This window comes from Trachemys scripta, chromosome 3, assembly GCF_013100865.1.
Source record: "Trachemys scripta elegans isolate TJP31775 chromosome 3, CAS_Tse_1.0, whole genome shotgun sequence".
NCBI classification, from domain to species: domain Eukaryota; kingdom Metazoa; phylum Chordata; order Testudines; family Emydidae; genus Trachemys; species Trachemys scripta.
In genome coordinates this window covers 97,177,669-97,192,492 of record NC_048300.1, presented here as the reverse complement: position 1 = coordinate 97,192,492, position 14,824 = coordinate 97,177,669, and the positions used below count along the sequence as shown (strand labels likewise).

General features: G+C 46.6%; 1 protein-coding gene across 5 annotated transcripts in view; it reads right to left on the bottom strand.

Moving 5' to 3' along the window:
- The window catches only part of SHPRH (SNF2 histone linker PHD RING helicase), a 145,612-nt gene that overhangs the window by 98,901 nt on the left and 31,887 nt on the right, over positions 1-14,824 (bottom strand). For all 5 annotated transcript variants that reach the window (XM_034765475.1, XM_034765473.1, XM_034765472.1 and 2 more), the window contains exons 5-6: positions 11,510-11,588; positions 5,864-6,014 (exon numbers count right to left, since the gene is read on the bottom strand). In XM_034765475.1, coding sequence (XP_034621366.1) covers positions 5,864-6,014; positions 11,510-11,588 — 230 coding nt within the window. The remainder of the gene's footprint in view (positions 1-5,863; positions 6,015-11,509; positions 11,589-14,824) is intronic.

Here is a 14,824-nt window from a genome sequence, read left to right as displayed (position 1 = left end):
AAGGTGGGTGAGGTAATATTTTTTTTATTGGACCAACTTCTGTTGGTGAGAGAGGTAAGCTTTCGAGCCACGAAGAGCTGTGTGTGGCTCGAAAGCTTGCCTCTCTCACCAACAGAAGTTGGTCCAATAAAAAAATATTACCACACCCATCTTGTCTCGCTAATATCCTGTGGGACTACCACAGGTACAACTACACTGCTTTTTAATTTAGCAGTTTGCTTCAGCACCTCTTTTTCTGATATCACAATATCCAAGATTACACATAAGAACGGCCATACTGGGTCAGACCAAAAGGTCCATCTAGCCCAGTATCCTGTCAATGCCAGGTGCCCCAGAGGGAATGAACAGAACAGGTAATCATCAAGTGATCCATTCCCCATCGCCCATTCCCAGCTTCTGGCAAACAGAGACTAGAAACACTATCCCTGTCCATCCTGGCTAATACCCATTGATGGACCTATCCTCCATGAATTTAGCTAGTTCTTTTTTGAACCATGTTATAGTCTTAGCCTTCACAACATCCCCTGACAAGAAGTTCCACAGATTTACTGTGTGTTGTGTGAAGAAATACTTACTTTTGTTTGTTTTAAACCTGCTGCCTATTAATTTCATTTGGTGGCCCCTAGTTCTTGTGTTATGAGAAGGAGTAAATAACACTTCCTTATTTACTTTCTCCACACCAGTCATGATTTTATAGACCTCTATCATATCCCCCTTAATCATCTCTTTTCCAAACTGAAAACACAGTTTTATTAATCTCTCCTCATACCACAGTCGTTCCATACCCCTAATCATTTTGTTTCCCTTTTCTGAACCTTTTCCAATTCCAATACATCTTTTTTGAGATGGGGCGACCATATCTGCATGCAGTATTCAAGATGTGGGCATACCATGGATTTATATAGAGGCAATATGATTTTCTGTCTTACACCATCTTTATTAGCAGAAAAGAGCAGATCTAGAACAAAAATCGCCCAACATTCTCAGCAGTGAAGATCAATAAAAAAAAAATTAGCTTTTCAAGTGTCCCTGTCTTTCTCAATTGCTCCTTTGAATTCTGGTGATCTAGTGAACCCACTGATGTTTTGCAGACTTCCTGCCTCTGATATATACTTAAATAATCTCTTAGATTTTTTTAAAAAATATAAATAAACTTTAAGTTATTTGAGCTTTGAAATCCATTCTGGCTGTAATTTATGCTCCTGTTTATTGGCTTCACTTCACAAAGGTCAGATTTCCAAAGTTTGAAAGATTTCTGTTTGGGTTGAATAGCCTGTTGTAACTTTCCATTTAGTCTTCAAATTATTTATTTGTATTACTCGAGTGCCTAGAAGCCCTAATCATAGACATTGTGCTAGGTGCCATACAAATACAGAACAAAGGACAGTCCTTGCTCCAAAGAAATTACAATCTTGGCTTACTCCTTACCGTCATGGTTCCCCTTTTCCTCAGCAGTACACACATCTTGCGAGACTAATTTTTAAGTAGCATCCAAGCCACCTCTATGGATTTTACTTTCTTTAGTTTTTATTTTAGGGACCTTTTGACTAAACTGCTCATTTTGTTGAAAATTCTTTCCAAAATTTCACATCACTTTTTGAAGCATCACCTGCCCTTTAGATGTTTAACCTAATTATATATTGTGGTCACTATTACTTAGTGGATCAGCTACTGTCACTGAATTAACTCCTGTGTGTTACTTAAGACAAAGTCAAGATTAGCCTCTTTTAATGTGCTTCAGAACTAGCTGTCCCAAGAAGCAATCACTTAAGCGTCAAAAAGCTGTTTCTCCAGACAATGTCTTGTTAGTGCCACTTGACCAGCTGGGTAATTGAAATCCTCCATTATCATCATTTTATTAGATTTTGTTGCCTCTGATCTCTCTCAACGTTGTGTATTCAATTTCCTTTTCTTGATTCAGAGGGCAGCAATGTGCCCTACTATTTACACTTTCATAGACTGGGATTTCTATCCCTAATAGATTCAACTGCATGGTGCTTTTCATTCATTATTTTTCTCTCATTAGATTCCATGGAATTCGTTAGATACAGTACTACTCTCCTACCTCTTTGGTGACGGCCATCTTTCCTGTATGGTTTGTAACCAGGTCTTACAGTAACCCACTGGCTTTTGACATTCCACCACATTTTTGTAATGCCTGTTATATCAAGGTCTTGGTCCATTGCAAGGCATTCTATTTAACCTGTTTTTAAACTTCTTTCATTTATAGCTTTTAATCATGAGTAGGTGTCTGTTTCTATGTAACTCCATAATCTGACTTCTTACTGATTTTACAGAGTTTACATCTGTGTTTTTATCCTGCTCCTGTTCTAGTTCAGCTGCAATTTGCATCCTACCCTGGCAACTTTTGAAGGCATGCTCATAAAAATCAAGACATTAGAGGTCTGCTTCTGCCTAATTTTTAAGCACTGTGCACCTCAGCACACTCACTATACAGTGTACACAGCACAACTAGGTGGCAGCAGCCAGCAAGAGCGAGGCACAGAGCCAACCCCATGGGCAGGAGGAGAAGAGCTAACCTGAGCCTGGTAGATTGGGTTTTTTTTACAACCCAACCCGACACTTGCAGTCGGTCCCGTTGATTTTAGGATAAGTTGTAGGGTTCTACACTGTCAAGTACAATACACAAAATTTTAATATTTGAAAGAAAATAGGTTGTTACAGTAAGTCTTTTAGATGGCAAGATTCTATGAAGAAACATACATGGATAGAGACCTCTAATATTTTTAATGAAATACATGCTACTGGGAATTGTATGATTATGAGAGACTTTAATTTCCCAGATATAGATTGCAAGACAAGTGCTACTAACAACAGTAGGGCCCAGATATTCCTGGATGTGGTGGCTGACAGATTTCTTCACCAAGTAGACACCAAACCAACTAGAGGGGATGCCATTTTAGATTTAGTATTGGTAAGTGGCAAGGACCTCATAGAAAAGCTGCTTGTTGAAGACAGCCTTAGTTTGATTGACCATGAACTAATTCAGTTTAAACTAAATGGAAGGATAAATAAAAATAGGTCTGCAAATAGGGTCGCTGACTTCAAAAGGGCAAACTTGGAAAAAAATCATGGGAATTAGTCAGGGAACGGGACTGGACTGAAGAACTCCAGGATCTGAAGGTGGAGAAGGGTTGGAATTACATTAAGTCAAAGTTGCAGAAGCTATCTGAAGCCTGAATCCCAAGCAAAGGGAAAAAATTCATAGGAAAGGGTCGCAGACCAAACTGGATGAGCAAGAATCTCAAACAGAGTATTAAGAGAAAGCAGAAAGCTTACAAGAAATGGAAGATGAGAAGGATCAGCAAGGAAAGCTACCTCTTGGAGGTCAGAAAGTGTAGGGGAAAAGTGAGAACTGTCAAAAGCCGAGCAGAATTGAACCTTGCAAAGGAAATTAAAACCAATAGTAGAAGGTTCTATAGCCATATAAATAAAAAGAAAACAAGGAAAGAAGTGAGATCGCTAAGCATTGAGGATGGGCTGGAGATTAAAAATAATTTAGGCATGGCTCAACACCTAAACAAATACTTTGCCTCAGTTTTTAATAAGGATAATGAGGAGTTTTCATCAGTGACAGGGTAGCTAATGGAAATAAGGATATGGAAGTAGCAATTACCACGTCTGAGGTGGAAGTCACAGTCAAAGAGCTTAATGGGATCAAATTGGAGGGTCCAGATAATCTCCATGCAAGAATATTAAAGGAGTTGGCACACTAAATAACAAGCCCAACAGGAAAGATTTTTAATGAAGGGGTTGTACCCTGTGACCAGAGAATTGTTAATATAGTACCTATTTTTAAGAAGGGGGGGGGGGAAGTGACCCAGGAAACTACAGGCCCATTAATTTGACCTCAATTGTACACAAATTTTGAAAGAGAGAGTAGTTAAGGACAGAGGTAAATGGTAATTGGGATAAAATGCAACATGGTTTTATGAAAGGTGGATTGTGCTAGACCAACCTGATCTCTTTCTTTGAAAAGATGACTCATTTTTTAGACAAAAGAAATGCAATAAGGATCTACCTGAATTTCTGTAAGGCATTTGATGCAGTTCTACATGGGAAATAATTAGGTAAACTGGAGAAGATGGGGATTAATATGAGAAGTGAAAGGTGGGTAAGGAACTGGTTAAGACTGGAGATTACAACGAGTCATACCGCAACGTAAAAGGTCAGGCTGGAGAGAAGTTACTAGTGGAGCTCCTCTGGGATCAGTCTTGGGACCAATCTTATTTAACATTTTCATTCAAGACCTTGGCACAAAGTGGATGACACAAAATTGGGAGGTACTGCCAATATGGAGGAGGACTAGAATATCATACAAGAATATATGGAGGACTTGAAAACTGGAGTAATAGAAATGGGATGAAATTTAAGAAAGATTAATTTAAACTGGAACAGGTGCAGGGAAGGGCTACTAGGATGATCAGAGGTGTAGAAAACCTATCTTATGAGAGGAGACTCAAGAAGACTTGGCTTGTTTAGCCTAACCAAATGAAGGTTGAGGGGAGATATGATTGTTCTCTATTAGCACATCGGAGGATAAAAAATACCAGGGAGGGAGAGAAGTTATTTAAGTTAAGCGCTAATGTTGACACAAGAACAAATGGATATATGCTGGCATCAATGAGCTTAGGCTTGAAATCAGATGAAGATTTCTAACAATCAGAGGACTGAAGTTCTGAAACAGCTTTTCAAGGGAAGCAATGGGGGCAAAAAATCTAACTTGTTTTAAGACTGAGCTTGATAAGCTTACGGAGGGGATGGCATGATGAGATGGGCCACATGCCACTGTAGGCAATCTGTGACTGCCAGTAGCAAATATCCCCAATGGCCTGAGATAGGCCAATAGAGGGAGAGGGTTTTGAGTTACTACAGAGAATTCCTTCACAGGTGTCTGACTGTTCTTGCCCACATGCTCAGGGTCCAACCGATGACAATATTTGGGGTCAGGAGGGACTCCTCCCTCCCCCTCCCCAGGCCATATTGACAGAGACCCTGGTATGTGTGTGTGTGGGGGGGGGGGGTTGGGACTCGGGTCACTTGCTGGTTTAAATTAGAGTAAACGGTGGATTCTCTGTCTTTAAACTGTGATTTGAGGATTTCAGTAACTCAGCCAGAGTTTATGGGTCTATTACAGGAGCAGGTTGGTAGTCTGCAGGCAGGCCGCAAGGCAGGTAGGGACGTGCTAGCTGCCGCTTCCCACAGCTCCCATTGACTGGGAAAGGCAAACCGCGGCCACTGGGAGCTGCAGGCAGCCGTGCATGCAGACGGTCAATGTAAACAAACTGTCTTGCAGCCCACCAGCAGATTACCCTGATGGGCCACATGCAGCCCATGGGCCGCAGGTTGCCAACCACTGATCTAGTTAGAATGTAATACACAATGGAATGTGGAGAAGTAAATTCCCACACACGATGAGCCAAATTCTGTACACAGATGAATTAAGATATCCCAGTGAAGACTACATAATGTGCATGCATGCATACAAGGCCACAATTTGATTCATTTTCTATAAGTCTCAGTTAAAATAGACTTTACCTGGAATCTCTGCACTTTTACCATCCCTTTTTCTAAAAAGCAAGCTAATAAAGTAACTTGCCTACAACTGAGACTTTGTTCTTCATTCACATCAATGTCAAACAATACAGATTGCTCCTCATAGTATTTTGTACTGTTCTCCTATTCACATCACAAAGGACCACCTGCTAACAGACGTCCTTTCACTTGCACAGCTTTCCATTATAGTTTTTGCCACACAAAAAATGACAGCTAAACACCAGAAACATGCCTCACATATTAGCAGTAACTTATTTGTTCCCAAAATCTACCATAGTTCTCTCACCTCAGGTAGTGTCAGAACATCTTGTTTAACATCTCGTCGGGTGTGTGTCAGAATAAGAGCCAGTACCTCTACGGTCTTTCCAAGACCCATCTCATCTGCCAGAATTCCTCCAGGCCACGGAGGCCCTGCAACTGGGTGTTCACGGATAATGCTAAAGATTAAAGACACACCCAAACAAAACTTAACAAGTTACAAACTAGCGTAACCAGAAGAGTAGTATGTGTTCAAAGTAGCAGAGATAATGAATAAATTTCTGCAAGCTACACATACAGAGAGAAATATGCACCTGTGTTTAAAAAAATTGCTTTGGTGACTATGTTTAAAAAGATTACAAAACAATAGCTTACATAATTTTCAAAAGGTTAAGGTAAACAAAATCTGCATAAAGCAACTATACACTACAGTACACAAACATTTACTTCTCACAAAATTCATAATTTGTTAAAGCAATACTAGTTACTGTACTGATCTATTTTCTTGTCCAAAGATCAATAGAAAAATGAAAGTTTATACCGTCTCTTTGCTGTAACCTTTACAAACTTGGAACACAAAATTGAAGAGTTGTCGCCTCCAAGTCATTAATTAAAAATAATAATGAATCTGTTACACTTGAATTAAGAAAAAAAGTTCCTACAGCGAATATACTGATGCCTTTAACCTACAATTTTCTTTTCCCAACCATGCCCCACATTTTCTTCTTTCATATTAAATATCCTACAGCTCTTAGGCCTTGTCTACACTACGAGAGTAGTTCGATTTTACTTAAATCGAATTTTTGGAATCGATATTGCAAAGTCGAACGTGTGTGTCCACACTAAGGACAGTAATTCGACTTTGTGAGTCCACACTAACGGGGAAAGCGTCGACATTGGAAGCGGTGCACTGAGGGCAGCTATCCCACAGTTCCCGGAGTCCCCGCCGCCCATTGGAATTCTGGGTGGAGCCGCAAATGCCTTCTGGGTAAAAAAAAAAGGGGCCAGGGTGCTTTTGGGTAACTGTCGTCATCCGTCCATCACTCCCGCCCTCCCTCCCTCCCTGAAAGCGCCGGCGGGAAATCATTTCGCGCACTTTTCCAGTCATTGACAGCGCGGACGCCACAGCACTGTGAGCATGGAGCCCGCTGCAACCATCACTGCAGTTGTGGCCGCTCTCAACGCCTCGCAGCTTATCATACAGGTTGCCCTGAGGCAGATGCAGAAAAGTCAGGCGAGGAGGCTACGTCAACGCGGTGATGGCCTGAAGTCTGAGAGTAGCACAGACCTCTCAGAAAGCAGGGGACCCAGCGCCGAGGACATCACGGTGGCAATGGGTCATGTTGATGCCGTGGAACGGCGATTCTGGGCACGGGAAACAAGCACTGAGTGGTGGGACCGCATAGTGCTGCAGGTCTGGGATGAATCACAGTGGCTGCGAAACTTCCGCATGCGGAAGGGAACTTTCCTTGAACTTTGTGAGTTGCTGTCCCCTGCCCTGAAGCGCAATGACACCCGGATGCGAGCAGCCCTGACTGTCCAGAAGCGAGTGGCCATAGCCCTCTGGAAGCTTGCAACGCCAGACAGCTACCGGTCAGTCGCGAACCAGTTTGGGGTGGGCAAATCTACCGTGGGGGTTGTTGTGATGCAAGTAGCCAAGGCAATCGTTGATGTACTGCTGCCAAAGGTAGTGACCCTGGGAAACTTGGAGGCGATCATAGATGGCTTCGCAGCGATGGGATTCCCAAACTGCGGTGGGGCCATAGATGGAACTCACATCCCTATCCTGGCACCGGAACACCAGGCCAGCCAGTACATTAACAGAAAGGGCTACTTTTCCATGGTGCTGCAAGCACTGGTGGACCACAGGGGACGTTTTACCAACATCTACGGACCACAAAATAACTGTTGGGGATGTGGAGATGCCTATAGTCATCCTCGGGGACCCAGCCTACCCGCTAATGCCCTGGCTCATGAAGCCCTATACAGGTGCCCTGGACACTGAAAAAGAACTCTTCAACTACCGGCTGAGCAAGCGCAGAATGGTGGTGGAGTGTGCTTTTGGACGTCTCAAGGGGAGATGGAGAAGCTTGCTGACTCGCTGTGATCTCAGCGAAACCAATATCCCCATTGTTATAGCAGCTTGCTGTGTGCTCCACAATCTCTGTGAGAGCAAGGGGGAGACCTTTATGGCGGGGTGGGAGGTTGAGGAAAATAGCCTGGCTGCTGATTACTCACAGCCAGACAGCCGGGCGATTAGAAGAGACCAGCGGGAAGCGCTGTGCATCCGGGAGGCTTTGAAAGCAAAGTTCCTGAGTGAGCAGGGTAACCTGTGACTTTAAAGTTTGTGTACAGAGAAGCCGAACCTGCCCCCGTTTCTTTACCCAGTTCATGTTGACTATCCTATCCAGTTACATACCCCCTTCACCCCACTTCCAACACACGTTTCAAAATAAAAATAGTTCTACTTTGTTAAAGCACACCGTTTTCTTTAATACTGTTTTCGCGGGAATTTTTTAAAACTGGGACGCAGACTGTGGTGCGGAGCGGGTGTAGTGTAGTCGCGCGAATGCAGCTTCTAAACTCAAGGACTGACAGGCTCCGCTGCGGTGGGATGGTTGTTTCAACGGAGCCTGTCACCCCTCCTGATAGGGACTGTGTGTATGGGGGGTCTATGTGACTTAGTGGCAGGGGGAGGACGGTTACAGATCCCCTGCTGTGTGGCTCTGTGATCCTGCCTAAGGACCGCCGCTTAAGATCTCTAACTGCCCTCCCCTGCCACAAAGTCACAGAGCAACCCTCCCCCCACCACATAACATGAAAACAACCTCCCAGACTAACCAGGGTAAGTAGTCACTGCATCACTGCACTATGTATGTGCCCTGCTGCTGTGCCTGCCCCCGAATATGTACCCTGCCAAAGGTGACTGTCCTGTCCAATTACCAACCCCCTTTCCCCCCCTCCTCCAAAAGAACATGATGGAAACAGTAGTTAACAGAAACATATTTTTTATTATCAACTACACATGGAACTGGGAAGTGAAACTTGGACGGGGGCTTGTGTCAGGCGGGAAGGAAAGAACTTGTCAAACTTTGGGGAATGAGAGCCTTCTGCTGCTCGAGCTCTCTGCAGGGGTGGAGTGAGAGTTAGCAGGGACTCTGCCGCCTCTCCTTCTGTGCACTTTGGGTGAGGGGAGTATGGGACTTGGTGGCGGGGGAGGGCGGTTAGAGATGGACTGCAGCGGGGCTCTGTCCTCCTGCCTCCGTTCCTGCAGAACATCCACAAGGCGCCGGAGCGTGTCCGTTTGCTCCCTCAGTAGTCCAAGCAGGGTTTGAGTCGCCTGCTGGTCTTCCTGACGCCACCTCTCCTCCCGATCCACGTTGGCTTGGTGCATTCGGGTCAAGTTCTCCCGCCACTGGGTCTGCTGTGCTGCCTGGGCTCTGGAGCAGGCTATAAGCTCTGAGAACATGTCCTCCCGTGTCCTCTTCTTCTTACGCCTAATCCTCCCTAGCCTCTGGGAGTGTGATGACAGGCTAGGTTGTGAGACAGTCGCAGATGGGGCTGTGGGAATGGGAAAAAGGGAGTGAATTCCTCAGAAAGATAAATGTAGTTGTGAACAAAGAACATAGTCTTTCTCTGTGAACAGGACCATGCACAGCACCTATCACATGCGCACTCAGCACAAGGTCGAATTCTCGGCCTTCGCATTCAGTGTCTGGGGTTTTGCAGAGCACATTTGAGAACCGTGTCAGGACAACGGAATTTCTCTTGCACGCAGACATGGTAAGCCGTAGATTCGTGGCAGCTTAAAACTTTAATATTAGCAATGGCCTCATTTCACATTGAAATCAATGTCGGTCCCTGCTGCCAGCAATCCAGCAAGCAGGAAGTCTGCTCCTGTCCCACACCCTCGCGGCTGTCCCCGGGAACGATCCCTTTCGGCTGCCCCTCTCCCGCCTCCACCGCGTGGCTGCAAACCAGCGGTTACAGTTCTGTAAAGGAACGGTAAAGCAGTCCCAACACTAACATTCCCCTACCTCATTCAAAGCAGGTCATCATGAGCGACATCACCCTCATGAGGATCTCTGAGAGCGACAGACAGAGAATGCTCCGGGAAAGCCTCCAAAGACCATGGCCGTATGCCGCCATGCTGTGCCAAGCAATGATTCCGGAGTACTTGCTAGTCTCGTGGCGCGGCAACGTGTCCTACTACGGAGGACCCAATAAGGCCGCTCTCCCCAAGAACCTAATGCAGCGGATTTCAAATTACCTGCAGGAGAGCTTCCTTGAGATGTCCCAGGAGGATTTCTGCTCCATCCCCGGACATATAGACCGCATGTTACTGTAGCTGCAGTAGCAGGGACTAAACAGTAGAGCGGCTTGGGCAGGACAATCATGCAAAACCGGACATTGCTAGATTTTTTTTCAATAGTTGCACTGCCCATGACTGAACCGTAAAGTTAATCAAACTAATCATGAGAAACCCATTTTTTAAATTGTTAATATTCATGTTCTGTTACAAATAAATGTTTACATGTTTACAACACTTACTGGATGATCCTTCACCAGATTCTGTGTCCGGGGTAACGGCTGGGGAGGGTTGGTAGGGGATCTCTGTAAGGGTGATGAAGAGATCCTGGCTGTCGGGGAAATCAGCGTTGTGAGCGCTGTCGACTGCCTCGTCCTCCTCATCTCCTTCCTCATCTTCCCCGTCCGCTAACATGTCCGAGGATCCGGCCGTGGACACTATCCCATCCTCAGAGTCCACAGTCAGTGGTGGGGTAGTGGTGGCGGCCGCACCGAGGATGGAATGCAGTGCCTCGTAGAAACGGGATGTCTGGGGATGGGATCCGGAGCGTCCGTTTGCCTCTTTGGTCTTCTGGTAGCCTTGCCTCAGCTCCTTGATTTTCACGCGGCACTGCGTTACATCCCGGCTGTATCCTCTCTCTGCCATGTCTTTAGAGATCTTCTCATAGATCTTTGCATTCCGTCTTTTGGATCGCAGCTCGGAAAGCACGGACTCATCGCCCCACACAGCGATGAGATCCAAGACTTCCCGATCAGTCCATGCTGGGGCCCTCTTTCTATTCTGAGATTGCACTGCCATCAGTGCTGGAGAGCTCTGCATCGTTGCCAGTGCTGCTGAGCTCGCCACGATGTCCAGACAGGAAATGAGATTCAAACTGGCCAGACAGGAAAAGGAATTCAAATTCAAATTTTCCCGGGGCTTTTCCTGTGTGGCAGTTCAGAACATCCGAGCTCTTACTGCTGTCCAGAGCGTCAACAGAGTGGTGCACTGTGGGATAGCTCCTGGAGCTATTAGCGTCGATTTCCATCCACACCTAGCCTAATTCGACATGGCCATGTCGAATTTAGCGCTACTCCCCTCGTCGGGGAGGAGTACAGAAGTCGAATTAAAGAGACCTCTATGTCGAACTAAATACCTTCGCGGTGTGGACGGGTGCAGGGTTAATTCGATGTAACGGCGCTAACTTCGACATAAACGCCTAGTGTAGACCAGGCCTTATTCTGCATTTGCTAACTGAAAAGGCACAGTTATTATTTATCCAATTCTCTTCATGTGAAGGTTCCTAACAAAATTTTCACAAAGTGCCATGTTTAGGTGCTGCCAGGAACAACAGTATTCCCTCTACAAAACAAAATGAAAACTCACCAGCCAGTAAATGGATTATAGTAGAGTTTTACTCCATCTGGAGTGATGACCTCTCGCCATAGAAAGTGTAGTGTGTTTTCTATAGAGAAGGAGACCACATGAATATTACAAGATTTTTCTATCAATAATATAGTGCTCAGAACTGCTCAGCATTATTATGACATTTAAAGACAAACAGGAACCAAAAACTGGAATTAGCTCGCCTGTAACTGGAAGTTCTTTGACATGTGTCCCTATCTGTACTGCACATGTGAGTGTGTGCACGCACCATATGCCCATGTCCAGAAATTCTAACAAGCAATATCTGTTGCCCCGCAAATGCACAGTAGTTCTTCTCATGCTCCAGACTGAGGGTGTAAGAGGAAGTGCGGGCTAATACCTCTCTAGTTCCTCTTCTTACTGCAAATCCAGTAGGATCCAAACAAGAGAGGGGACAGACAGTGGGTAATGGAATTCAGACAGGGACTATACATCTCAAAGAACTTCCAGTTACAAACAAGTAACCTCCATTTCTTCTTCCAGTGCTTGTCCCTATGTGCATTCCATACAAGTAATTGAGAACCTGTATTTGGACTGGAGGAGGTGAGGAAGACAAAGTAGCAAAGATACTTGAGGTACTACAGTTCCCACAGCACTGCAGAGGACTAAACTAGCTTGTAAAGTTTTGTGAACATGTGAATGGAACTCTAGGTAGCCACTCTGCATATGCCCAGTAATGGTATTTCATCCAGGGATGCTGTAGAGCAGTGGCCCCAAACTGCGGGGCATGCCTCCCTATGGGGGTGCAGAGAAACATGCGGGGGGAAGTAGGGTTACCATACGTCCAGATTTTCCCGGACATGTCCGGCTTTTTGGGCCTCAAATCCCCGTCCGGGAGGAAATCCCAAAAAGCCGGACATGTCTGGGAAAATAGGGAGGGAGGGACCGTCGGTGCTCGGCCGGGGGCCGGAGCCGCTGGGGCGGGGCTGGGGCCTGGGGCCGGCGGTGCGGGGCTGGGGTGCTTGGCCGGAGCCGGTGGTGCGGGGCCCAGGGCCGGCTGTGTTTGGCTGGGGGCCGGGCTGGGGCCGGCCAGGGGTGCTTGGCCAGGGGTGCTCGGCCGGGGGCCAGTGGTGCTCAGCCGGGGTGCTCGGGGCCAGGGGGCCCGAGCCAAACCGGGCAGGAGACGCGGGGGCAGAGCCTCCTCGCGCCCCCCTGCCCCAGCTTGCCTGCTGCTTCAGGCTTCCCGCGAATCAAATGTTTGCGGGAAGCAGGGGAGGGGGCAGGGCAGGGGGCGAAGCGTGCAGGGGAGGGAGCGGAGTTGGGGCGGGGCCGGGGGTGGGGCAGGGGCGGAATTGGGGCAGGGCCGGGGCCCGTGGAGTGTCCTCTTTTTGGACACTTAAAATATGGTAACCCTAGGGGAGGGGGAAGAGATACAGTGGGGCCCAGGGCAGTCCCCATGTGGGGTGTGGAGGAAGTGCCACCCAGCCCTGCTCCACCCTTAACCAGCTCCAGCCGCAGCTCCACTCTGTCCCTAGCCACAGCTCCACTCCATCCCCTGCTCCGATCCCTGCCCAGTTCCGGCCCCAGCCATAGCTCCACTCTGCTCCCTGCTCAGCTCAGGCCCCAACCACAGATCCACTCTGCCGCCTGCTCCAACCCCAGCCCAGCTCAGCTCTGCCCACATTCCCTCTCCGCCTCTAGGCCAGCTCCGCCTCTAGGCCCAGCTCTTCCTCCATACCCAGTTTTGCCCCCATCTCCGCTTTCAGCCCAAGCTCCTCCACTCAGCCAACTGTGCAGTAATGGAGGGAGCGCGCGGACAGATTCCATAACTGGTAACGGGGGCAGGGGGAGAAGAGGGGTTTGGGCACCAGTGCTGTAGAGGCACCTTGTGCTCTCATGGTGGAGAAATATGTACTAATTGATAGCTCGCAGTGATGCACCCAGAAATCCATTTAGATACTCTGAGAAGATATAGCTTGCTCTCGCAACCTTTCTGCTATTGCAATAAATAATCTTTGTGATTTTCTGATCGATTTGGTCCTCTACAGTCAGAGCACCAAGACACATCTGGCATCGAGGGAATGAAGTCTTCTCTCTTCAGCAGCGGCATGGGATTTCCAGGAAGAATACAAGTAAGTAGATAGTTTGGTTGTCATGGAACTCAGAAATAACTACGGGGAGGAATTTAGGATGGAAGCGAAGGAAGACCTTTCCCTTGTGCAAAACAGTACATGGTGAGTCTGCCATGAGGCTCCCATCTTACTCACACTTCTGGCTCAGGTAATAGAAACTAAAAATACAACCTTCATGGACAGGTGGGACATGGAGAATGTTCCCAAGGAAAAGATATCTTGCTCTGCCCTGTTATGTAAAAGGCTGTGTGGTGACATTGTCTGACATTACTTGGGCATGAAAAAAATCAATGAGTGGAAGAAAACCCCTGCATGCCAGGCAGATTGTCCTCAGTTCCAGTAGACTGATGTGCAGTCTGGCCGCCTGTGGATCCAGATGCTTGTATGGCGTGGTTGTTCAGGTAAACACCCTAACCCATAAGGGATCCATCTGTTATGATGGTGACACAGGGGACAAGAGTGATGAAGGGGACAGCTATTCTTACTCGATCCAGGTTCAACAGCAGGTAAAAGAAGCGATAGTGGGAATAGTCACTTTGGTGTTGAAGTGATCCATGCCTGGTAAGTAGATTTACCGGAGTCAGGCCTTAGACAGTGTAGATGAAGCCTGGCGAATGGCATCACAAGTTCACAAGGTCATGTGGCCTAGAAGAGAAAGGCACACTTTGACCAGAGTCTTCAGTCTGCAAGTAATCTGTGCTATCAGATGGCTCATTAATTGAAATCTTTCCATGGGGAAAAATGCTCTTGCTCACAAAAAGTTTATCATCTGTGTGGGTGTATTAAAACGGACTTTTCTTTGTTCCTGCTCAAAGTTGCCGATCTAACCTCATGGCTGGAGCAACCTATTAGGAGCCAGTCGTTGAGATATGGGAAAACTATCTAACCCCGACATCTCATTTGGGCTGCCACCACAGAGAAGACCTTAGTGAATACTCTGGGTGCTACAGAATGTCCAATGGGAAAGGGCTCTGAACTGGAAATATTCCTGACCCACTAGAAACGGAAGGAACTTTTTATGGGACAGATTAATATCTACATAGAAATAAGTGTCCATGTTGAGAGCCATGAACCACATCTACTGGGAGGAGATTATTGATGCTAGTGTAACCATCCTAAATTTTGATTTTTGAAGGGGTTCAGTTACCAAAGGTCCAGAATGGGTCTCCCCTCTCCATCTTCCTTTGAGGACTAAAAAATAAGG